The sequence below is a fragment of the Hippoglossus stenolepis genome, chromosome 2, assembly GCF_022539355.2.
Source record: "Hippoglossus stenolepis isolate QCI-W04-F060 chromosome 2, HSTE1.2, whole genome shotgun sequence".
Lineage (NCBI taxonomy): Eukaryota > Metazoa > Chordata > Actinopteri > Pleuronectiformes > Pleuronectidae > Hippoglossus > Hippoglossus stenolepis.
The window spans coordinates 17154842-17179495 of record NC_061484.1 but is presented as its reverse complement, the minus strand read 5'-3'; the positions used below and the strand labels follow the sequence as shown (position 1 = coordinate 17179495).

The 24654-nt window shown below is 42.2% G+C and overlaps 2 protein-coding genes across 2 annotated transcripts; one reads left to right on the top strand and one right to left on the bottom strand.

Moving 5' to 3' along the window:
- Positions 1-276: 276 nt before the first annotated feature.
- rfc1 (replication factor C (activator 1) 1) lies at positions 277-9471 on the top strand. Its single transcript, XM_035141481.1, has 23 exons — positions 277-401; positions 1132-1287; positions 1921-1996; positions 2104-2220; positions 2331-2632; positions 2794-2868; positions 3533-3610; positions 3695-4051; positions 4253-4366; positions 4476-4655; positions 4939-5043; positions 5153-5576; positions 5698-5807; positions 5931-6045; positions 6473-6561; positions 6885-7022; positions 7151-7246; positions 7336-7589; positions 7673-7790; positions 7994-8139; positions 8231-8444; positions 8616-8834; positions 8942-9471. The coding sequence occupies exons 1-23, from the start codon at positions 399-401 to the stop codon at positions 9032-9034; spliced, it is 3579 nt and encodes a 1192-aa protein (XP_034997372.1). The 5' UTR covers positions 277-398; the 3' UTR covers positions 9035-9471.
- Positions 9472-10536: 1065 nt separating this feature from the next.
- wdr19 (WD repeat domain 19) lies at positions 10537-23178 on the bottom strand. Its single transcript, XM_035145151.2, has 36 exons — positions 22937-23178; positions 21789-21880; positions 21635-21700; positions 21405-21530; positions 21190-21305; positions 20963-21078; positions 20761-20841; positions 20352-20464; positions 20078-20251; positions 19920-19990; positions 19641-19813; positions 19158-19278; positions 18958-19064; positions 18736-18852; positions 18258-18413; positions 17855-18002; positions 17490-17703; positions 16835-16994; positions 16611-16721; positions 16402-16511; positions 16265-16322; positions 15896-16042; positions 15664-15746; positions 15464-15547; positions 15231-15377; positions 14826-14950; positions 14550-14659; positions 14365-14433; positions 14195-14272; positions 13849-13945; positions 13629-13753; positions 13248-13329; positions 12960-13110; positions 12714-12837; positions 12553-12629; positions 10537-11540 (listed from the first exon to the last, which is right to left on the bottom strand). The coding sequence occupies exons 1-36, from the start codon at positions 22940-22942 to the stop codon at positions 11426-11428; spliced, it is 4050 nt and encodes a 1349-aa protein (XP_035001042.1). The 5' UTR covers positions 22943-23178; the 3' UTR covers positions 10537-11425.
- Positions 23179-24654: the final 1476 nt, after the last annotated feature.

The window sequence follows — 24654 nt, the reverse complement described above, 5'->3', positions numbered from 1 at the left end:
GTTGTCTTTCACTTTATTTGAATCTTTAAAAAACAGATACAATGTCAGGAAGTCATTTATCTTCGGGGCAAAATAAGCTAAATGAATAAAATAGAACAGTATAAAATCATTGAAATAATCAAAGATGATGATGTTTTTATCTAGAATATAACCTTGTAAACTGAACATGACATATTGACTGTAGATGATTTTTTTTTAACGTGTTGTCTTCCATTTTATTCTTATTACTAAAAAACAACAACAACAACGCAGAGTGATGCACAGGACGTAGACGCAGCTCGCGGTTTGTACGTCATCACCAGGCGTCCGCAGAGTCCCTCTTCGCGCCAAGCGGCTGCAGGATTTTCTGACTCCTGACAAATAACCTGAGAGTAAAACTGCGAGAAAACGTCTCCATCATGGTACGTTACAGACTTTAAAACACGACGAGCGCTTCAATCAAGTGTTAGCTGCAGGTTAAACAGGAGAAACCGAACAGTCTGTGGTTTAAAGTTTAACCAGGAACATTTAGAGTATCGTGTTTGCAACCGTTGATATCTGTTGTTTTGGTTAAAAAACAAAACAATTTTTCCTGTTGAGCCCACGTCAGAAAGAGACACGAGTGTGTTTGGTGTCAAACTGAGCGTCTCAGTGTAGACGTCAAAGTAACAGAGTCACCACTGGTTGTGTCTGACAAAACTTAGAGGGAAATGGAGTCCAGCATCCTCCAGCTCCCAACTGAGCTCCTCCACAGGACCCTGCAGCAGGTGTCGTCCCAGGAGGGAGACCAGGCTCTGCCCTCCTCTCACTCACCTGCCACAGACTCAGAGCGGTGGTGTGCACAGGCTTCTTCAGGAGACAGGCTCACTTCATGTGGCTGGACCCTGTCTATGACTGGAGAAGACACCCCCCCTCACCAAGATGGTTGTACCTCCAAGTGCACTGTGGTTAATGAGCAAGAGGGGTGTATGGGGAGGGGAGGTGATTGGGATTTACAGTAAAGGAGAAGCGGTGCTGTGATGAATGCGAGTGAACATTCCCCACAGCGTTGTTTGGAAGAAGTGTGTTTTTATGTATCTGTTGTATTTTCAATTAAAATGTCAAGAAATGAAGAAATCAACCGAGGAACTCTGTTGTTTTCTGTGCTCGCAGGACATCAGGCGCTTCTTTCAACCGACTGCAGCGAAGCCTGCGGTGCACAAGCCGGCCCCAAATGGAAACGTGAAAGCTGAAGAGAAGAAGAAGAAGAATAGCAAGCCGCTGTCTCCAGAGGATGAAGTGAAGCAGAAAAAGAAAGCGAGCAACAAGGCAAGGAAATGGACTTAACGTGGGACACAGGGAATTTCCAGTGTCCCTGTTAATCTAATCTAGATTTTAACAGTTTTGATCTGGAACTGGTCTAATGTGGAAGACAGCTGTCACACATCCCATTCTGTGTTTTCTCAAATATGAAAATGTGTTTTTAGAGTCGTTAGCTCGCCTAGAATGAAGAAGTCCACATTTGACAGGTCTAAGAAGAGGGATTTTTGATTTGGACCTAGTCCATTATTTTCTGGATGTGAAGAAAAATATTATAATCTCTCTTTTTGTGTTTTTACGAAAGGCTCACTCAACTGAAGCTGTGTTTATAACAGTCTTGATTCTCTCTCTGTTGATCCAGTCCAGATGTGAAAAGTCTGGACTGTAGTTTTTAATGTAGAGATTGGGTTGTAAACTGTTCCTGTTTTATATTTGGTAAATCAGGTTAGTCAAGTATAGAGGGAATATTTTTTTTTATCTGCAGCGTTATATTGTTATTTAAGTTTCTAAGTTTTAACTCTCCTCTTAATTTCTGTATCCAAATATAACTTTGGTATCATTGTTACCATGTGTCTGTTACTGTATTATTGTATTGGTTTCATCTGGGTTAATTATGTTTTTGTTGTGTTTTGTTTATTTCAGGTCAAAAGCCCAAAAACAGAAGATAAACGCAAGGATGGTGAGAAAAAACGAAAGAAGTCTGCCGTCATAGAGTCGGGTAAGAACGTTGTCGTACTGATACATGGTCCCCTTAAGAATAATGCTCACGTTGCTCTTCATCCTCCCTGTGTTTTCTTCACCACGCGTCTTTGTTCTTCCCTCCAGACTCGGAGGAGGAGGAGCCAGTCAGGAAGTCAAAGAATTCCCCTAAAGAGAAACAGAAGAGCAGCAGGGCAGCGCCGCCTCCTAAAAAAGATCCTGTGCAATATGTCTCTGAAACAGGTGATGTTTTTTCATCATTGTTCAGACGTACTGTACATGCTGGAGCTCATGTCATGCTTGATTTAGGAGAATGGTGGTTTTTATAAGATATTTCTCTTTTTGGATTGTAGACTCAGACAGTGACAACTTTCAGTCCTTGAAGAAGGTTTCCCAAACCAAGCATGACGACACGTCCAAACTGAGGAAGTCAGAGGCAGAGAGTGCTCGTCCGGGGGCCAAAGAGGTGGCGAAACCTCCCGTCAAGTCGCCCTCCACGCGGGCAAAAACTGGGCTCAAGTCTCCTCCAGTGCTTGTATCCCCCAAGTCGCCTCCTCAGACCAGACAAACCCCCACCTCAGTGATGGACTACTTCGGCAGCAGCACTATTCAGCGCTCAGAGAAGAAGCTGGTAGCCAGCACCAAACGAAAGGCTGTGAGTAACGACACATGATTTTCTTCAACGTCACTACTCTGACTTTTACCCATTAATCCCTCCATGGAGTCATTTATTTCTTTGCCTTTCGTTACCGTTTAAAACAACTGGTAATTTTCCAACAAACTGACTTTAAAAAGAAAACCTATCTTTCTCTTCAGCCCATTCAGGACACAGAAGATCTGATCAGTGATGAGGAGCTTGCCAGACAGCTGCAGATGAGTGAGGAGATGGAGGTAAGGGCTGATCGACATAAACAGCAGCTCAGTGAGGAGCTACTAGTCAGAGCTGACACAAGTAGTTGGTTTATCGAAGTCAACCAACAGAAAGTTATGCTGCTATTTATATCAAATAGAATGTCACTCGGTGGTGTTCATACCTCTGCCAAGGCCCAACACTCCCCTTATATTCAGTCAAGCTGCACCAAATTTCACACACTCGTAGATATCAGTTCTCTAAATATGCCTTTTTCATCAATTATTCTCTGAGAAATCAATGTCAAAACTTTTCTATTATTTGGATTAAAAGCAGAAAACTAAAGTAATTTTAAACTCTGTGAAAATCATGGGCTTTACTTTCAAACTTTTATTTTATAGATAAAATTACTAAAAGTGATGTGTAGATTAATACATATATGATGTGAAACTATAATTTAAGAAAGAGTTATTACTCTCTTCTCTGTGAAACTTTACAAGTTGTTAAGAATCATTTGGAGAATTCCTGAAATTCAAAATGTTGAGTTAGTGTTTGCTTAAATCCTTGAATGTAAACCCCCCCCCCCAAAATGTGACAGTTTTTTTTTCAGTTACTCTCATAGTAAAATAGATTGTACTCATAGTGTAACTTTGCCTCTACTTTTCCATTCTCATGCTTTTCCTTTCTTCTCCTGACTTTACTCAGCTGGAAAAGCAGGTCCATGAGGATGAGGAGTTTGCCAGAACACTGGCCATGCTGGAAGAGGAGCCCCAGGCCAAGAAGGTAACTAACACAATGATACAAATTCAAGCTCACTTCCGATGCCTGCGGTTATGACATTTAATAAGTAATGTTCTCCTCATTCAGGCTCGTAAAGGCTCTGATGACAAACAAGCTCAAGCTGCATTTCCCAAGAAGAGCTGCACAGACTCTGCTGCTGGCAGCCCGAGCAGTCCACCGACCAGGATCAAGTCGGAGGACGTGATCAGTCCGACTCCTAAGAAGAACCTTTCCCCTGTCAAAGCCAGCTCCAAACTGGCCATGATGAAGAAAAGAGATGAAGAGAACAACACAGGGTCGAAGAGTAAGACCCTCATTTCACCCTCAAAAATTAAAACCTCTCCCAAGAAGGAGCCCATCGCTTCATCGAGCTCACACATGAAGCTCACACCCAAAACAGGAACGACACCCACGGCACTTAAAACGTCTCCCAAGAAACCAGAGGTGAGCTTTGAAGATACCTTAATATCTTAACATATTAATAATATTTGTCCCCAAAAGCCAACTGGTTGTGCAGCAAGGTCACAGAAACTCAGGATAAAATACAAAGCAGAAAAACTCAAAGTGAACATGTGCACAAGTACAATTTAAAGAACAATTTAAAGAACAAGTTAATATGTCTCATATGTCTCTTAACCTGATCAGAGCACAAGCACGAGTCCTGACGATGCTGAGAAGAAGAAAGGTAACTCGGCAGCTTTCAGGAACTTCCTCAACAGAGATGGACCACGAGCTCTGGGCTCCAAGGAAATTCCAACGGTAACACGCACACACCAGCCTTTTGTGTAAAAGGCCAGACAGTTGTGTAAAGAAAAGCTGCTGACCACCATCATTATCTCTGACTGTACGCTGTGCGTGTTTTCTCCAGGGAGCAGAGAACTGTTTGGAGGGCTGTGTGTTTGTGTTGACGGGGGTCCTCGAGTCTATGGAGAGAGATGACACCAAATCCCTCATCGAGCGCTACGGAGGCAAGGTGACGGGCAACCTCAGCAAAAGGACCACCTACCTGGTGCAGGGCAGGGACAGCGGAGTCTCCAAACTCGACAAGGTGACGGATATGTCCTGAAGAAAGTTGGGTTGATTGCTGTGAGCTAATGCTGACTGATCTATGACTATGACCGATGACGGGTTAAAGAAGAGTTAAAGAAAGTGGCAACTCTACAATAGTAGTATCAACAGTGTTAAAGTCACAGTTATTACATTACAATAGTTTAATAGCAGTTTAACTGTTTAATTTCCCTTCCTGACTCATTTCTGCAATGTTTCCCTGTGTCTGTCTCAGACATTATGTTCATCCAGTTTTTAATTCTCTTCTGTCTCACTCTGCTCAGGCCAATATTTTTGGAACCAAGATCCTGGATGAGGACGCTCTGCTGGAGCTGATCAGAACCAAACCAGGGAAGAAGTCCAAGTATGAGATTGCTGCAGAGGCAGAGGTCAGCAAAGTATTTACTGAAATATAGTATCTCTGACTCAGTTATTCGTTGATTACATTTAACAAATATTTTTATTTGGATGTGTATATCCAAATTCTTTCTCAATTAGAGCAAAGCTTCTAAAACCAGGACTCCCCCCAGCCGAACGTCAAAGAGCACCCCCAAAGCCCAGAAGATCTCTCCTTCAAAGGGTAATTCCAGGTCCCCTCACACCCCGAGCCCGTCAAAGACCGGCCTGGCACAAGGTCACGGGAGATCGACCAGAAGTGGCGGCACTCCACCTGTCAGAGGCTCAAGTCACACGGCCCGGAGGGAGCTGGGCCTTTCCTCCTCATGTTCAACTTCAGCCCCACCACCATCATCATCATCCACAACTGCAGAGGACGCCAGCCTGCTGTGGGTGGACAAGTACCGCCCGCGCTCTCTGAAGACTGTGATTGGCCAGCAGGGGGATCAGAGCTGCGCCAATAAGCTGCTGCGGTGGCTGCAGAACTGGCACAAAAACCACAGTGGCACCGTTTCCAAGCCTCCAGGTATTAGACAGTTTCACTTGAAAACCATAGCTCATTTTTATAAAGTAAGTGTTAGCTCTGATGTGTATATATATTCACCTGTGTTAAAGACCACATGCTTGGTGCTGTTTGTCATGTGCAGTAAGGTTTGGCAAGTTTGGAGGGAAAGATGATGGATCAGGATTTAAAGCTGCTCTGCTCTCTGGTCCTCCGGGGGTGGGGAAGACCACGACTGCTGCCCTCGTCTGTGAAGTCAGTCAAAGAACAAGAATATTTGGATCAGTCTTTGGTGCTTTTGAACTATTACTACAACCAGGACTCAAAGCTGTGACTCAGCCTCTCCACTGTGTGTGTGTGTGTGTGTGTGTGTTGCAGGAGTTGGGCTTCAGCTACGTGGAGATGAACGCCAGCAGTACTCGCAGCAAAAACAGCCTGAAGCAGGTCGTCGCAGAGTCACTGAACAACACCAGCATCGAGAGCTTCTACAAAGGTGACGCCTCTCACAACGTTTCTTTCTTTTTTTTCACATGTGAACCTACATCAGACTTTATAGACACACACCGTCACATAAATGGTTGTCCTGTGAGCAGGCACACACCTGATGCACAGCGAGCGAAGATGTGCCTAACAGCTGAGAACTGGACGTCTGTCATGGTGATGCACACAGTGAAAGCGATATCTGCTGATGTTATGCTGAAGTCTGCCTGCCTTCACAGGACTGTAAAAACTGAATGGATGTTTTGACTGGACATTGACACAGTGAGGGAGAGTGAAAAGACCAACAGATATTCTTATGTTATTATGTGAAGTGGTAAAATGTTTCAGATTCGGAAACTGTGGCAGGACAAATTGGACTGCCCCAGTCTATGTTATTAACGGGAAACACTGTGGTAACTGTTTGTGTGTGTGTTCTCTAGGCACGTCTAATACAGTGAGCAGTAAGCATGTCCTGATCATGGATGAGGTTGACGGCATGGCTGGTAATGAAGACCGTGGAGGAATCCAGGTAAATAAACACATTTCTGTATTAGTCACACAAGAGTTCCACGTTTTTAAAAGATTATCAAACCTACTTCAAAAATAACCAGATCCAGAGGTCGCACTTGATATCCACTTCCATAAATAACAACTCTCAAATCAACATGTTTCCTTAGTTCTCTGCTCCTAATAACTGAACGTTTTTGAACATTAGCACAATGTCAGACTGAATAATAAAGTGACATGAATGTTTACTGTCTGATCATCTTTCATCTCCAGCTGTCTTTAACATTCAGTCCTCATTGGTTCCTCTGCCATGTGTTCATGATGCTGACCTCTGACGTCTTGTAGGAAATGATGGGCCTGATCAGAAGCTCAAAGATTCCTATCATCTGCATGTGCAATGATCGTAACCATCAGAAGATCAGGTCACTCGCCAACTACTGCTTCGATCTGCGCTTCCAGAGGCCGCGAGTGGAACAGATTAAGGTACACACACACACACCCGGCCTGACATCTGACAGTATATTAGAACGAAATGACAAAAGCTTTGAATTCATAATGTCAGCGAATGTAAATATTTACTTTCCCCTCTCACTTTCCTTTTCCATTTTTAGGGAGCCATGATGTCCCTTACTTTCAAAGAGGGAATCAAGATCCCTCCTCCAGCTCTCAACGAAATCATCCTGGCTTCCAATCAGGACATCCGCCAGGTAAAGAAGACAACATGTCGTAAAAGTCTGTTGATACCGAGGTTCTGTCTCTTGCCACCCTCTCACCAAGTTGGCTTTCTTTTCTCCAGGTGATTCACAACCTGAGCATGTGGTCTGCTAAAGACAAGGTGATGACCTACGACCAGTGCAAGTCTGACGCAGCCAGCGCCCGCAAGGACATGAAGCTGGGGCCGTTTGACGTTTGCAGGAAGGTGTTTGCCTTGGGCGATGAGACCTCCCACATGAGCCTCATCGACAAGTCCGACCTCTTCTTCCACGACTATTCACTAGCTCCGCTCTTCGTCCAAGAGAACTACCTGCACGTCCGTCCAGCGGCTGCCAGGTGAGAGAGGCTATCACAATAAAATAAATGACAATATTTCACAAAAATGTGGTGCTAATTATTATTATTTCATATTCATACAGTGGAGATCTGAAGTCCCACCTGGTGTTGCTCAGCAAGACAGCGGATTCCATCTCGGACGGAGATCTGGTGGACAGACAGATACGCTCTCGGCAGAACTGGTCTCTGCTGCCGACCCAGGTAACACAAAATGATCCTTATATCATAATCCTTATATTATAATCCTTTCTGGAGCAGATGGTTTTCTTTAAAATTGAAGGTCTGTTGTAAATAGTTTTTTGTATAAAACAGTAAAAGTAATTTTATAACATAGATTCTTGTAAACATAAACTTTAACCTTATCATTCTTGCAATAACTTGATTGTGTTTGTGTGTGTTCGTAGGCCATCTATGCCAGTGTGTTACCAGGTGAGCTGATGAGAGGCTACATGAGTCAGTTCCCCACATTTCCCAGCTGGCTCGGCAAGCACTCGTCCACCGGTAAACATTCCCGTATCATTCAGGAGCTGAACTCACACATGAGTTTAAAGTGAGTCGAGCCGGCACCACTGTTTATCTTTCCCTAACTCTTTACACATTCAACACAAAATCACAGTGTTTAATCTGTTTGGCTCCTGCAGGACATTGAGCAGCAGACAGGCGGTGAACCTGGACTACCTGCACTACCTGCGGCAGGCGCTGGTGAGCCCACTCCAGAGGCACGGAGCTGAGGGCGCCGGTCAGGCCGTGCAGCTGCTGGACAGCTACAACCTCATCAAGGAGGACGTGGACAGCATCATGGAGATCAGCGTCTGGGGCGGACAACCTGACCCCTACTCCAAACTGGAGTCTAAGGTCAGGAGGAGGCGAGGGGTGTATAGTTTGGGCTGTTGGGATTGGCTGGCAGTAGAGCTGAAACAATTAGTTGATTGACTGAAACTAACTCCAGTACATCAAATACTGTGGTTGATGCTGTTTGTCCAAGAAATGAGAGTTTTTATATCTGTGCTATCTTTATCCTCCCAGGTGAAGGCAGCTTTCACACGCGCCTACAACAAAGAAATTCATCTCACACCCTACTCGCTGCAAATTGTGAAGAAAGGCCGTGGTGCTGGTGGTGGTGCTGGTGGTGCTGGTGGTGCTGGTGGTGGTGGGGAGTCAGAGCTGGGAGGAGAGGAAATGGACAATGGACGTCACGAGTCAGAGGAGGAAGGAGAGGGCCTGAAGGCCGACGCTATGATTAAAGTAATTCAAACTGCAATAGTGCAATCGTCTTCTTCACATTTCAAACTAAATCACATTATGTTCTATCTATTTATTATATCTCATCTGTCTCTTGTTCCTCCCTGCAGCAGAAGAAGGCAAAGGCCACCAAGGAGTCGAAAGAGAAGAAAGAAGATTCTGGGAAAGGAAAAGGCAAAGGGAAAGGCAAAGCTAAGAAATAACTGTTCCTCGTCTGCCTCCAACAGAATGTACATTTTTTTCTCTGCACTTAAAACAGTCCTGAAATGAGCAGAAAGTGTTAAAGCTTGCCTTAGACTCAGACTTAGGTAACTCATCTGTCTCTCAACCAAAAACTCAAACTTTTTTTAACTTCCTGTCGCCATCCCGAGCAAATGATGCGTAGTGTCTGCCTGTTCCACCCGTTATCATGTGTGTACCCCTCTGCAGTAACGCGTGTCCAATCAGGAGCGATGTGCGTTTCTTCTGTCATCTGTTTCTGGTCCAGGTGTCGAGGCTGTAAATAATGTGACGGTTACCTTTTTTGCTAGGACCACAGTACATTAATACTCCTGTTTGGTTCTACGTTTAGCACTGACGACTCTGTAAATGTCACTTTTGTAAAGATTTCATGAGGATGAATAGAGAAATATCTCACTCATGAGTGTCAGTGTTTTTTTTTCTACTAGAGAGAGAGCAGTCATGCTTTATAACATGGTGTCACATTTCTTTTTGAAGTTAAAATCTGATATTTGTATCATGCATTTGTTTAAACAAATCCAGCCACTCAAAAAGGGATCTTCGCTGGAAAAATAGAAACCACATACAGCTCAAGGTTGTCTATTAATGATGATCCTATTTTAAACAACTCAAGACAAACTAGAGATAATGAGATTAGCAGGTTATCTGTCATTGATGATTAATTCCAGCATTATTTACCCAATTCTTCATATTTTGAAAGATTGTTTGGTCTTAAATGTTAAAATTACCAAAATTAGTAATACATTTTTTAATCAAATAATTTCATTGTTTTTCTCTTTCTGTCAAGTAATTGGTCAATGATCCAATAATTTAAGATCTTATTATTTAGTGTAGATATTTTTAATCAAATCCAGTACTGCTAAATGGATAAATGTAGCATTACTTGTGCAGTTGCTCTTCAGTCAGTGCTGCTCTTTTGGACAGAAAACAGCAGCATCGATGTTGGAGCTTTCACTCAAATCGAAATATTCTTCAGCGTGTGCAGTCGTCCATTTGTCAAGGAAATCTTTTTTTCCAATATAAAACTTTTAAACCAACAAACCTAAAAAAAATTACAGTTCCACAAAATCTACGTTTAAGACAACTGGGCGAACTTCATCTGAAGAAGACTGAGGTAGGTGATGGAAATCTCCAGAACAGCTCCTGACTGGACCTAGTGGTGGTGAGATGCTTGGACAAAAATATCTAAATGTTTATCAAAATAAAACTAATTTCAAAGTAAACAGCACTTTACCTCTACATTATGTTAAATCTTAAAGACGCTGAAGAACTAAACAGCCTTAATCAACATGAGTCACAATTTCTATATTCAGTTTATCGTTTTGTTTTCACACTCTAAAACATTAATAAAATGATTTGTCATTATTTGCAGAACTAATTGACAAGTGGAATCAGTAAAAACCTTTGTCCTAATCTTACAAATATTCACTGGTACACAAACATGTCAATGTATGATGCCACTCAGTTTATAATTTTGAGTTTGAGTTTATTTGAAATTGACATGATGTGCAAAGAATCTGAGCTCAAACAAGACTCAGTAACACATAAACAAACAAACATATTACATTTATATTCGTACTGTGTATCAAAAGTCCCTGTAGTCTTTGAAACTGTTTCTCTGGTTCACATCATAGAAAATGAAGAGCTGCATAAATTCCATTCAAAATATATAATCTATTGATTTTTCTAAAATTTTTTAAGATTTTTTTTTCAAAAGCTTTTTCTTTTTTTTTTAAATGCAAACATTTTACTTTAAACCAGAAAAGAACATTTATTTTATTATTAGAGTTCCTTCCAGTTCAGTGTGAAAATGAATAATATTCATTGTTGAAACACTATTGACATGATCATACAGACATTGATACAACTAGGGTACTTCAAGACTATTTTTTAATAGACGGCTAAACCTTTTTGTCAGATTTGTTTGTATTTAAGAGACGATTAAATAAATATAAATTACACAAGTTTGTTACATTATCTTTTGAGAAATTCATAATTATATTAAGTAATACAAAATAATCATTAGATGGATAGATACAAAAATAATAATAGTATAATATGACTGGAGCCGCAGCAGCAGCCAGTAATTACCTTCATGTCCAGTCTGACACCTCAGGCTGTCTTCACCTGACATCTGCCTTATTACAGAAAGAGGGAGTGTGTGTGTCGGCTGCACAGAATAAACTGAAGATGACAGTATTCAAGAATACTGAAGAAAGAGGAAATTAAAGAAGAAAAATCGAGGGAATGTGATGAAAAGCAGAAGTTGGCTGTGACTTCTGTTGCTTCCTCTTGTCTTTTAGCGCACTAACGCTCCAACGTGCTGATTTTTTAATAGTTGCAGACGTTTGTCTTCATGGATCCAGTTGATCAGTCCGCAGGTATTGGGAACAATCCGAGATCTTCTTCAGCTGTTTGAGACTCAGAGTCTCTGAGCACATGGGACACACACCCTCCGTCTCCAACAACCTGAGAAACAACAAAACAGTTCAGTCTCGATTTGTCAACATGATGATGAAACGAGGCTTGACTGCGCCGATACTGGAATCGTGATATTTTGGGAGACGCAGACTTTAACTCTTATGTCTGAATACTACGCACAAAGCTGCTGACCGGAGAGGAATAGCTTAGGCCAACTTAGCATAAAGGTGGAAATCACTAGTCTTGTGTGAAGGTCAAAAAATGACATGTAAATTAAGTATAAATAAATAATTACATACATAAATGTCACATGAATGACTCTCTCTACCCGCTCCTTGCAGTCCACTAATTAGGGCCCGAGCAGCGAACGGTGGGAGGCCCTATTGAAATTGTAAGGATTATTCTTATTAGGGCCGTCTGTCCGTATTATTATTTTTTGGGGATGGACAGACGGACGGACGGACATCTGTCTGTTTTTTTTGGGGGACGGACAGACGGACGGATTTTATTTTATTTTATTTTTTCGTCCGTCTGTCCGTATTAAAAAATCAGCATAGACAAGGAGCAGGCTACAGATCACTTCTTCAAACGCCCCCACATCCCATATTTGTACTTTTCAGCCCCAACCAACGCTTCCTCCTGTGACATCAGTTGAGAACTACAACAGATTTCACACAACTCCTTTTCTCATAAACAGTGGTCCCCACTAAGACCTGTAAACTGACTAGTGTGTAAAATCTAAGGAGTTACTAGGGGCTAAATTGAAAATCCAGTTTGAAAGTTTGTTTGCACTTAGTTTAACCCACATTAGGGAGGTTTTCTGCCTTAGATTTTGGCAAATGGCAACTACAGCAAATACATGCAGTTTAATTAACCCTCATATGCACTAAGAATTAACTGATGACCAGAAAAACACAGGAGCGATTTGTTCACGTTCCAACATCAAACAAGCACATTTAGTCTTTTTGATGAAAAGATCCACATGAATTTGTTCTGTGTTTACCTAACTGCCTCTAAACTACAGCTGCTGTGTGGATATTCCTGCTTGTGCGGTACTTACACAGTGAACTGCGAGTAGAGAGCAGGGAATTCACAGTGAGGACACACAGACCAGTCTTCTTTCAGCATGTGACGACCCTGAGGACAATCAAAAGGGAGCAAAGATCAAATAAAATAAGTTCAAAGTGTTGTGCTAACTAAAGCGTCATGTAGTGTTCGTACCGTGGCGATGCAATAGGGCAGGTTGTTCTTGCAGGAAATACACAGCAGCTCGTTCTGTGGGAGCTGGCAGCCACAGAACGGACATGGAGTCGTTTCCTCCTCCAGCTCGGACGTATCTGGACGTCTGTGGTGCCGACACATGTAAAGTGGAGAAAAGATTCAAGGAGGTGAGGAAGGAGCGGGAGAGGGGGTGTGAAACATTTTTGCTGGAGAATAAACGAAAGCATTCAGTCATTAGTCACTGACCGAACCATAGCCTCAATCTTCCTCCTGTACTTCTGGTCGATCTCGTTTCGGTACTCTGGTCTCATCAGCATGGCCGCGAAGCTGAAGGCCGAGTTTTTCAACCCGGCGCGGTGACACTCGATGACTGCCGACGTCAGAATGGGAACAACATCTACACACACACACACACACACACACACACAAACGCTGATGAGCCTTCCAGGGGGACATTTTTTAAATTCAGTGAAATTTAAACTTAGTTTTGTGTGAACATCACAACAGATTAAGGTTTTTCCTGCTTTGACTCACGTGCAGGAAACTTGCTGATGTTGTTGCTGACTCGAATGAGCATGCGGGCCCCTTTAAGGTGGTCTCCTCTCTTCACATGCATCTACAGAAAAACACCAATCACAAGGACAATACTCATATTTAATGTTAAGGTAGAAAAGCTTAATATTTAACATTTTATCTTATGTTCCCATAATACTTTATAAACCCTATCATATTGGATTTATTCAAAATGGAAACTTAAATACTCCTTATGTCATAAATGCAACAGTTTGATAAATTCCTGTTGAGAATTGTCATCTCTTTCGTGTTGGACTATTAGTGTTGCTTATTGATCCCTGGGGGGAAATGATCTGTCATGTCTCATGTAACGTGTGTGTGATGGACTTCAGCAGGTCTGACCTTCACAAGTAGGTAGGAGTGAAGGATCATCAGATTGGTGGTCATCTCCGCAGGGATCTTAATCTTCTGGGCCTGCAGCTCCGTGTACATGCTGAACAGCACGTCATGGGCGTTACGGTAGTTCCCTGCACCAGTAACACACACACACAAGGTACAGTTGTATCCCGTGTGCTATATATTTCTTGTCGTTTGGATAGTGTTTGTGTGAACAAGCTTGTACCTGCACACTGCTCCTCTCTGGCGATGATGATGGCCGTACGAGCAGCCTCCCTGTACTGCTGCAGCGCCATGTAGAGACGGAAGAGGTACTTGGCATCCTGTGAAGATGAGAGACAGGAAACAAACCGTCCACATTTAAGATGATTCACACACATGAAAGCACCGGGTGAGAGACTACTGCAGCTTTCACTCTATGTGTAACTGGACCACTTAAAGGCAACAGGCCTGAAAAGGACCCATTCGATTTTGGTGTGGATGCAGATTTTCTTCTGGAAACGTCAAAACGAAATGATGTAGCAAGAACAGTCAGAGTCATTGAGCCTCCAGTGTTCCAGTGTGTTGATTACCTTGGGCATGCCGTCACTCTCCCCCATCAGGTAATCTATCAGCTGATTGGTCAAAGAGTTGTCTTTGGCCTGACCCACCTAGAGTACACACACACACATCAAAAAACATTTAACTGAATATTCTTGCATCATTTTGTATATGTGTTCAGATTGACACACACAGCTCTCACCGTCTCAATGGCCATCTCAACGGCCAGGTTGTCGTCTGTGTTGGAACACTTCAGGAAGTGTCTCAGGGCCTGAGAGGCGGTGGACACAAAGACAAATCAGTCAGTCTCTCAGTTGTTGAGTCATATAAATGATTAAAGTGATATAAACTAGTATTGAGTAAATACTAAGAGCAAAGAGCTCTTACTCTGCTGTACTGTCCACACTTCTGGAAGAACTTTCCAGCCTGCAGATGTTTCTTCTCTCCTTCAAAGTAGAGAGCGATGCTCTGGTAATCCTCCTGTGTCGCCTCGGAGCCTGATGAACACACACATGCAGTTATGTAAAAAATACTAAACTTGCACAACCTTTATTTGGAATTACACCAGGTCACAAGCAAAAAGTGCAACAGGAAATAATGTTTGATGCACTTGGAAAAATGTAAATATTCTCAATATACACAAACACTTGAACACAGACTGACCGATGATGTCGGCGTAGACCTCCATCTTTCCGTGCTGCTGTGCCAGCTGGAAGGCTTCATCGTTGCACTGAGACAGAACCAGGAAGTGGATGGCCGAGCTATAGTCGTTCAACCGTAGGAAGAACCTGAGACACAACAACATATGTTTTAGGTCTTTTACAAAAAACAAAACGTCGTGCAGAGAAATAACTCAAGCTGAAGTGATAAGTTGATTCAACATTTAGTCAATCAGCAGAAAATGTATCATTTGATAGACAGTCAAATTTGTTTTGTTCCACTATTGTTGTGTAAAAATCTCAAGCTGGAGACAAGGAGAAAAATAAGAATTAAGATTAGAATAACTGTTAGAGTTTTAGGTGTTGTATATTAGTTGGAGTTATGTGTGTGTGCTCTCCTTTGTCTTACCTGGCAACCATTTTTGCTCCCTCGATGCTCTGCGTCTCCCTGACGATGCGCACAGCGTCCTCAGGGTTGTTCAGGTGGTCCAGCAGCACTCGGATCACGTTGTCCCAGTCCTTCGCGCTCTCATAGGCCTGTGCTGCGTCCTTATACCTGAAGCACACAGCGCACACATCGTCAGCTTCTCTCTCAGTGATCTATCCGTCTTCACTGTTAACACACTCAGAGTGAGAACCTACTTTCCATCCGCCTCTTTGGCCTTGGCATACTGCAGGTGGATCTTGGGAGAGGAAACATGTGGCAGCAGCTCTCCCACCTTCGACCTGAATATGGAGAAAAAACAACAAAAGAATTAGAATAACATGAAGGAGGAGAGAAACTTGCACATGTATTTGTGTGTTGGTTTGTGTGTTGGTGTGTGTGTTGGTGTTTGCCTCACCAGTTCTTGCAACGAATGTAGACAGACGCAGCCTTATCATAATATTGGCCTTTCTCATAGAGCTGAGCAGCTTCAGAGAATTGCTGTGAGATATAACGGGAAAAAAAGGAAACATTTCATAAAAACACAAACGACAAACCCATCAGATCACTGTTTCACTGTTTACAGATGAAGTAAAATGTGAAATTGCCACAACATAGTTAACAAGAAAGACAAAAGGGCGTGTCTGCACCTTCATGCTCTCCAGTATGGCTCCACATTCCTTCTTGAGCACTCTGCTCGGGTGCTGAATAGCCTGTGCGGCTCCTCTCCTGATGTCACCCATTCTGATGGACATCCTGGCTACACCTGCTTGACACGCCTCGTCGTGCTCCTGGAACTGCACAGTGAGGGAAACACGGTTGAAGGGGAGGGAAGAAACTTCAAATAATAATAATAATAATACATTTTATTTCACGATATCAACATAAAAATTATTTCTCCTGAACAAATTCGCCCCCCAAAAAAAACCTTCATGGTAAACCATCCTCATCCATCCCCCCACCTTTAATATTATTATTATTCCAAAAACAAGAGTTCAAATACACCATATTGTACTTACTTTATTATTGTGGGTCATGCCTTTTTCATAGTGAGCCAGTGCATTCACATAGTCTCCACTACAAATAGAGAAAGAGAGGTTTACATACAGAGTCCATTAACTGGTTTACATGTGTGTAGTGTGTGTGTGACACTCACATGAACTCCAAGTGGACAGCATATTCTTTGGATATGAAAGGGATCTGATCTTCTGCTAGCCTCTTCGCTAACATAAGAGCGCTGTCCCAGTGCAACAGGTCTCTCCTCATCTAAGACACACACACACACACACACACTGTTTTGTTAGAGAAAACCACAGACAAGCCTTGATTTTCCAACACATACAGTGTACAAGAATACAAACACACCTCCAGGGCAGCGACTGGGCAGTTTGAGGACAGGTAGAGGGTCTGAGCTTGGTTGTAGTCTTCTAGAAACATGGCCAAATGTCCCGCCAGCAGATTCAAGTTCACTGTACCCTGAATGGGCCGAGTAACAGAAAACAGAGTAACGTTGTGTCAAAAAAAAAGACAGAAGCATTTTCTTTCATGTTGACCATGTAAGCATGTAAACCACTGTGTGTGTTTTCTACCTGGATACCCAGCAGGGACAGGACCATGCCCACGCTCCCACTATTGCGGTAGACCTGGATGGCTAGATCGACCTCCATGTGTAGCAGGCACGTTTTGCCTAACTCTGCCCAGTCTGCATCGCTGCCTGCGGACTTGCACAGGTCCCAGGCTTCATGGAACCTGGATGGGAATATGAAACGCACACGTTGTAAACACAAACATAAAAACAGTCAACAAACATAAGTTTACACAAACTATTTACTTCTTTTGTTGATAAACATTTCATATTTCGTGTGGACTCTAAAATCTGTAATTTTTCACATACTGTAATTTATTCCTGTAATGTATTTCTGAATTTTCACAGGTTTGTCAGCAGATATGGTCATATCATCAACACATTACAGCCATATTTGGTCTTGAATCATTCAGTAACTGGAGCTGATTCAGTAAATGTCCATTGACACATGTTTTAAAACAAAGCAGCTACCTAATATGAAACATGCAATGTATAAAAATCATGCACTATACTGAATTAACTGTCAGAAATGTACTTTGAAAAGAGCTTTGAATAACTGTGTTGAATAAAGTAATACATAAAGAAACTGATTATTTTTCTTATCCAGCCACATTATTTAAAAGGAACATCTAATAAAACTGATCCCAGACTGAACTGACCTCTTCAGCATGAGAGCCTGTGTGAGCTGCTTGCTGAACTCAGGCGGCGAATCTGTGGATGTGTTGGTTGAGTGCTTGAGGAATGAGTGTGTGCTCAGAGCCACTTGGCTGGTCTTCCCACTTGCTGTTTGACAAGTCAGATCCCCATTGTACAAGAGCAAAGGCTTCTGGGAAAACAGGAGCGAGGTGCTTCCCACCAGAACCACTCGGGGGCCTGGGAAAACAGAGTCAGAGAAAAGTAAATCGCGTTTCCCTGAGTACTTTGCAAGGCGTTCATATGCGTTTCTTTCAATTTTTTACTAGATTTAGTATCTAGAATTTAGTTAGTGTGTGTGTGTGTGTGTCATGCTGTGATATCTACCGACCGTATATGGTGGTTTTATGCAGGGCGTAGGTGTAGACCTTGTCGTTGTCATAAGCTACAAACACTCCTCTGTCAGCATGCCAGTTGTCCCACAGCACTCCTGTGATGGTGGGAGAGAAGTTGGGGAGCTCGATGCAGGGGTCCTTGGTCTGGATTAGACAAGAACAACAAATAAGTTTATTAAATGCAATTGCTTTAGTTTTCAATTGCTCCTCTTCCATTGAAATCACTCACTACTTCTTATTTTGTCATTTTACTTCATGGTTTCAAGTAGTTTAAATAGGTTCAATTGTGTAAATTGTTATCAATGAATCCTTAATGAACTGGTTTTATTGAAGTGCAAACCTCACTGTATTTTCACCCGTCCGTATTCATATGTGTACCAAGTAACCATATGTACTAACATTTTCAGGGGAGAGCAGGAAGCCGTTGTTTTTGTCATCGATGAAGACCAGCCGAGTGCCATTTAGGTCAGGGAACACTTTCCTCACGCCGACTGAATGGCTGTAGCTGCTCACAGTCTCCCAGTCCTCCACCAGGACACACACCACATTACCTGACTGAGGAGGAGAGAGAGATGGACAAGGGATAAGAACATCCAACAGAAAGAGAGACAATGTCAAAAGCAGAGTAGTAGACCACAAAACCACAAACGACTGAAGAAAACAAGTTTGGGGGAAAGAAACTCAGTTAAGATGACTGAAAACTCAAAATCGTCCCTACCTGAACTTTGATTTGTAAATAACAAATATAGAAATGGAACATTCTGATAACCATCAGTGTTAACAGTAAGTCTCCTAATAATTGTCTGCAGAGCAGCATCCCTATGTACCAAGTAGGGGCAGAGTGAGCTGAGTGAGGTGAGGATGTGCTGAGTCTTACATCAGTGCCGTAGTACAGGAAGTCAGAAGTGAGGGCGTGGCAAAGGATCCGACCACTCCTGTCATCATCAGGAAACAACTTCATCTGTTTTTTCTCCTCGTGGTCTTTGCCTTCGATCTAAAACACACAACACACACAATAATAATACATGATGAAGCCTCTAAATTCATTGTTTATTAGTGAATCAAAAGAAAAACAAAGTACTGACACCAGATGACTCACCATGTGCAGCTGCACCTTTCCCTCAAAGAGCGCTGCTGCGTAGTCGGAGTTCAGGCACATGCTGGCTATCGTCCCCAAATACTCAAAGTCCTTCAGCTTCTTAAAACCTTAGTGATGCACAAAACAGTTCAGTGAAACTTAGGGACAAACATTTACATGACTTAGACACAACATATAACATTTCATACACACACACACACCAGGTTCATTGTCTACAAGTGCATAGAACCAGGCTCTGTTGTTCATCCCCACCGCCACATGGTACGGCCCAACTGCAATGAAAGTGGGCTCGACGTCCACGTCTATGACCACAGGGGTCTCCTGAAGAACGAGGGGAAACAAAGTAGGATTTAGTTGTGAATCTAGTTGGTAATATTGTGCACACACAGCATTCTGCCATAGGGGATGGGGGGGGCTGGCTGAGAGGGGATGGCAGAACTAGCAGGTTATTAAGGGGGATATCTTTTTAGTCATTTTAGTTAGATATCCTCTCACCCCCCTACAAATCGTCTACTAGTCCTGTATTAATCAATTCCATCTCACAACACAAACATTTATTTGAGATATATCAATGTGTGTGTGTGTGTGTGTGTGTGTGTGTGTGTGTGTGTGTGTGTGTGTGTGTGTGTGTGTGTGTGTGTGTGTGTGTGTGTGTGTGTGTGTGTGTGTGTGTGTGTCCTCACCCCTTCCACCTGGTTGGAGACGGTGACCTCCAGCAGGGAGGTGAGGTACGCCAGCCGCGTACCAAAGCTGTCACCCAGAATGGGCAGCTTGGTGAGGAAAACATGGAGTGTCCCTTTCTGTGTGGAAATGGCCAACAGCTGTCCGTCATCTGTCCAGCTCAGCTGGTCCAGACCTGAAATAAGAGAGAGGAGGAGGAGGAGAGGCGGGTGAAGGAGAAGTTGTGGTGTGTTCAAGATAGCGATTTGACAGTTTGGCTGGAGAAGATGACCGTCTCTCACCTTTAGTCTCATCATCCAATCGAACAACATTGCTGATATCTTTGAGCTCAGACAGCTCGTGGATTTTTATGCTGCAACAAGAAACAAGCGACGTAAGTTTTTCCAGCTAATAAAATCAACTGAATAAAGGTGCTGTCTCTTTTAAAGCCTGTGTTTACCTGTTGTCCCCACAGGAGGCAGCCTTGTTTAATGATGGTGAGATTGCCACACTGTTCAGACTATCTTTATGGTTGTGAGCCTGGTAGAGCTCCTCCCCAATCTCCCTGATGTGAGTGGAAATAACCACAAAGTATCCATGGGAGAATCCAATGAGTATGTACCCATCACCGTACCTGGAAGTGACAGACAGGGAGAAAGCACTCATTGGAATATCGACATCTTAAGGCCATAATTCCATATCTTTGGTGTGTGTGTGTCCGGGTGTGTAAGTACCAGCGATACGACACGATGTTTCCATAGCGGCGCTGGAAGGTCAGTTCTATCCGGTTCTCAGGATCATTGATGTTGAAAAGCATCAATATCTTCTTTTCCACAGACACACTCACCTGAAGGGGAATAGTTGCAGGAAGGTAAACATTTGCAAAGACATAACTAGTGCATTCTAAATATCAACTTTTAACTTTTATCTCACAATTATAAATCTTTTTTTTTTTTACCCATAAAGATTACAGTTTTATCTGCTCTGGGGATCTTCGTTGCACAATGTTAGTAATTATTAAACAATTATTTTCTTTATGCAGGTTTTAAATGTGTGTCAAGATATCACAGATTTCAACTTAAGACACTAGATTGTGAATATGTAATAAATATGTGTGATGAGTTATTGACTGTTTACACTTACAGTGCTCTCTCCTGGAGAAGACCTTTCATCTGTCTTCATCACAGAGAAGTAAATTTCATCAGGCTCACCGCGAAGTGTTATCTACCAAGAGAGAAGTTAGATCAACTGGATCAATCTCCCTCCTTTGTATTCTGACACCAACACCGATGACCACATCAATTAAAGTACTTGTTTGTGCTGCCTGTGTGTATATGCACGCTACCTGTCTGATGGTGTCCCCCTCATGATTGCTGATGCTCAGCGTGTTGTCTTCACTTCCAAGAGCCAGGAGATTCTGAGCACTCCAGCACCCACAGGTGATCTTTTTAGTGTGTTTACCTAACATGTACGTGGGGAGAGGGACAGACGATCAGAACAACGGGAGAGACCAAGGACTGACAGAACCAGAAACAAGTCTCCGTACAGTTGTGTTGTGTTAGAGTGTATTACCCAGAACAGGGATCTTGCGTGAAGTTTGCTGATTGTAGATCAACAGGTTTCCTTTGACCGTCCCGACGGCCAACATTGGGCTCGTCTTTGACCACAAGATGAAAGACATCTGATCTCTGTTGCAACGAATGAAAATGAATACTTGTACTAAAACCTGTGAATTTTTCCTAAAGCCAACTTCTCCCTCTTTGTAAAGGCGATGCATGAATTAATACCTCATGCCGCTGTCTATCTGGGAAGTCTTATTGACACTAGCATCCCAGAGGAAGATGGAACTGGATTTCGCAGCTATCACAGCCAAAATGTCTCCATCTTTATCCCAGTCCATACCCACACAGCGCCTAGCGGAAGTAGGAGAAAGAGGAATTCATTGTAAAAAGATGTAATGATCCAACCTTTTTCTGATTAAATAACGTCAGAGACAAAAAGATGTTCTCACACTTACCCTGGCAGCTTGAGTTCTGTGCACTTGTGTCCATGTCGATCAAATATTTTCACTGAGTTGTCTTGTCTGCATAAGAAATGTACTGTATATTTTAGCTTCTGTACTGAAGTTAATTTGAATAAAAGGAAAAAAAATATTAAACATTGTGACTCACCCGGCAACAGCAATGTAATTACCAAGGGTTTTCTGCCACTTATACAGCAGGTTAGAACCCGCCCAGGCTTTGTCAGCAAGAATGAAAACGTTCTGTGGACAAAGATGACTTTTTAAGTTAATTTGCAAAAAAGATATAAAAGCATGTGAAATTAAAGAGCCATTCATAGTTTTCTCTGGAGGAAAAGAAACAACATCCTACCCTACTTGATGTTAGCCTTCACTGACTGGCTGCTCTTGATCAAGCAATTCAAAACATTTGAACGCTATGTTTCAGCATTTTAGATATATAAACTTAAAGCTATGTACTGTACATTTGCACTTCAACAAATTAAATGTGGTAAAGACTTAAAAAAAATCTTAGCTGTTAACTACCAGCAAAGAAAAACCAAAAAAACACAAACATCCAGTGAGTTTGGTCAACCCTGTGTCTCAGAGATCAAAACCATTCATTCAATAGATTTTTTTTCACACAAACTTTTAAAATAATAATTCAAAAAGGCATAAATCCGTCCGTGCATGTAGTAATGACAGAGTGGATGTAGCACATCAACAGGTGTGTTACATTGATCTAAATATACAGACAATTTCTGATATAATATAGAGTGACATACATGTGTTTCTTCACTGAGCCTAAAGCTATGGCTTCACTTCATGTCATGACCGATGCAAGATTTGACCACAAACTATAAGGCACTTGAAATATTACCAATGACAGAAAGCTCATAGTAGCTCAGCTGTGTAAACAATGCAGGCTCCCACTTTGACATGCTGCTATTATTGTTCAGTAAATTAGCTGAACAGGAGGCTGACATGTTGTGCTTATGAAATCTATGGTAGCGTCTCCTGACACGTATTAAAACAACGTTCAATAAATAATCTATAATCGTTTCTATAGTGTAGATTGATTAGTAATGAATCGAATTATTTTGCTCACTTGCGCTGAGACAACATTTCTGATTTTAACTAACTAAACTGAACAAATAGCAGTTAGCTTGGTTTCCAGGGGTTGCCATGGTAATCATAGCTACCGTTAGCAAAGTAGCCAGCTAGTTCTCTGAAGCCCGTTCCTTTTACAAACGTAACGTCCAAACCATGAACGCCAACACAATGCTGTTATTCATTCATACGTCTTTCCTTTGGGATTACCTTCATCTTCTGCTCTTTCACGGGTGTTGAAAAGCAAATCGGCGACACTTGATTCACTATTCTTCTTCTTCTTTGATCGGTGTATCACCCAAAGTCAAGGTGCCTTTAAGATTTCACCATCAAAAGCAAATCTAGGCATCGCCTATATTACATCAAAGCATCTCCGATGTTAGGTCAAAGTAGTTCGGACATAGTCGTTGCCCGGATCCCACTCGCGACGCTGCACGGACTTCCGGCGTTGCACGGACTTCCGGCGGTGAATCTCGGTGACACTTATCTTGACACTTGTACACAAAATCCATCCAGACCACGTGGAAAGTAGGAACATGACGGCCACGAAGATCTGACCTACACTGGCTCATCTCAGGACCTTACGAAATATCCTAAATGCATCATTAAATGCCACCAGGAGCTTTTTCATTAGAGCTGTACTGTAACTGCACCACAAGTGTGCAGATCTGAGTTCAGTAGGATATATATATATTAAAAAAAGCAGTTTGACATCTGTGCACTTGTGATATTTGTGACCTAGCATATTGGCTTGTGCATAAAAAAACAGACAGACAGTGGATATCGTCATCATCACATGAGTTATCCCTGATGATGTGACCCAGATATTTGACTTTGTTCACCAATGTGAGCGATTTGCCCAACATAACACATTTTTGGGGGAAATCTAGCTTTTTATCTTTGGTTTCAGAAAAACAAACCACACTCTTCTTAGGCTAAAAAACCTGACATCAAACTGCAAACCATAGTCTGAGCAGACTCGAAGCAGCTGCTGCAAACCAGCACTCCAAGAGGCAGAACGGCTAAATCATCAGCATAATAGAAGATGGGTGACAAGCCTGTCCCTCACAACACCTCTTACACTCCTTCACTGTTTGGAAAGATCATCCGTATACAGATTGAACACAACAGGTGACATTAACGTTCACACTACAAGGCTGAGTGCTCAATTCAGAGTGTTTTCTAGATCCGATTAGGTTATGTAGCTGTTCACATTATCTTTTAAAATGTGATCAGACTCCGATGTCAACTGGTCATGGCCCTGATGTGACCCGCATACACAGAATAAAACAAGATTGTAGTAGTAATGAATCTTGTTTTTTTTTGGTCTAAATATGCTAACTTTTGCTGAAACTTTGCACAGAAATTAGACGTCCGTGAAATCGACGTATCAAATTGCTTTCGCACATGGGCGTTCCCAATTGACTTCATAGCACCCCCCTAAAGCGCAGTCCCCTGCAGCAAGTTTGACCAAAACGCATGAAAATCGTTGGTCATTTGTATCATGCACAGACTTACAAAAAAGTCTCGGGGGCTCATATTCTAAACCCAACAGGAAGTCAGGCATTTTAGCTTAAGTAGATGTATATATTCAGATTCACTTGTGTTACATGTTCACTTTGTTTTATTATACTCTTAAAAGTAATCAATAACAAGAGGGCCACTGGTCCACGGATGGATCCAGAAGAAGTCAGAAATAATGATACTGATACACAAGGATACGCTGATCCAATACCTTTAATACTTTAAGTAAGCAATCTTGTGATGGCCTTGTAATGGCCTATCCAAAATAAAAAAATTTGATTCTTAATTTATTTATTTAATTAATGTCCAGTCATTGCACTAAGTATTATGTTTGTTGCTCCGTTCAGCTCCCATTTTCAATCGTATATATGTGTGTGTATTATGTCCTTTCATCGTATCTCCCA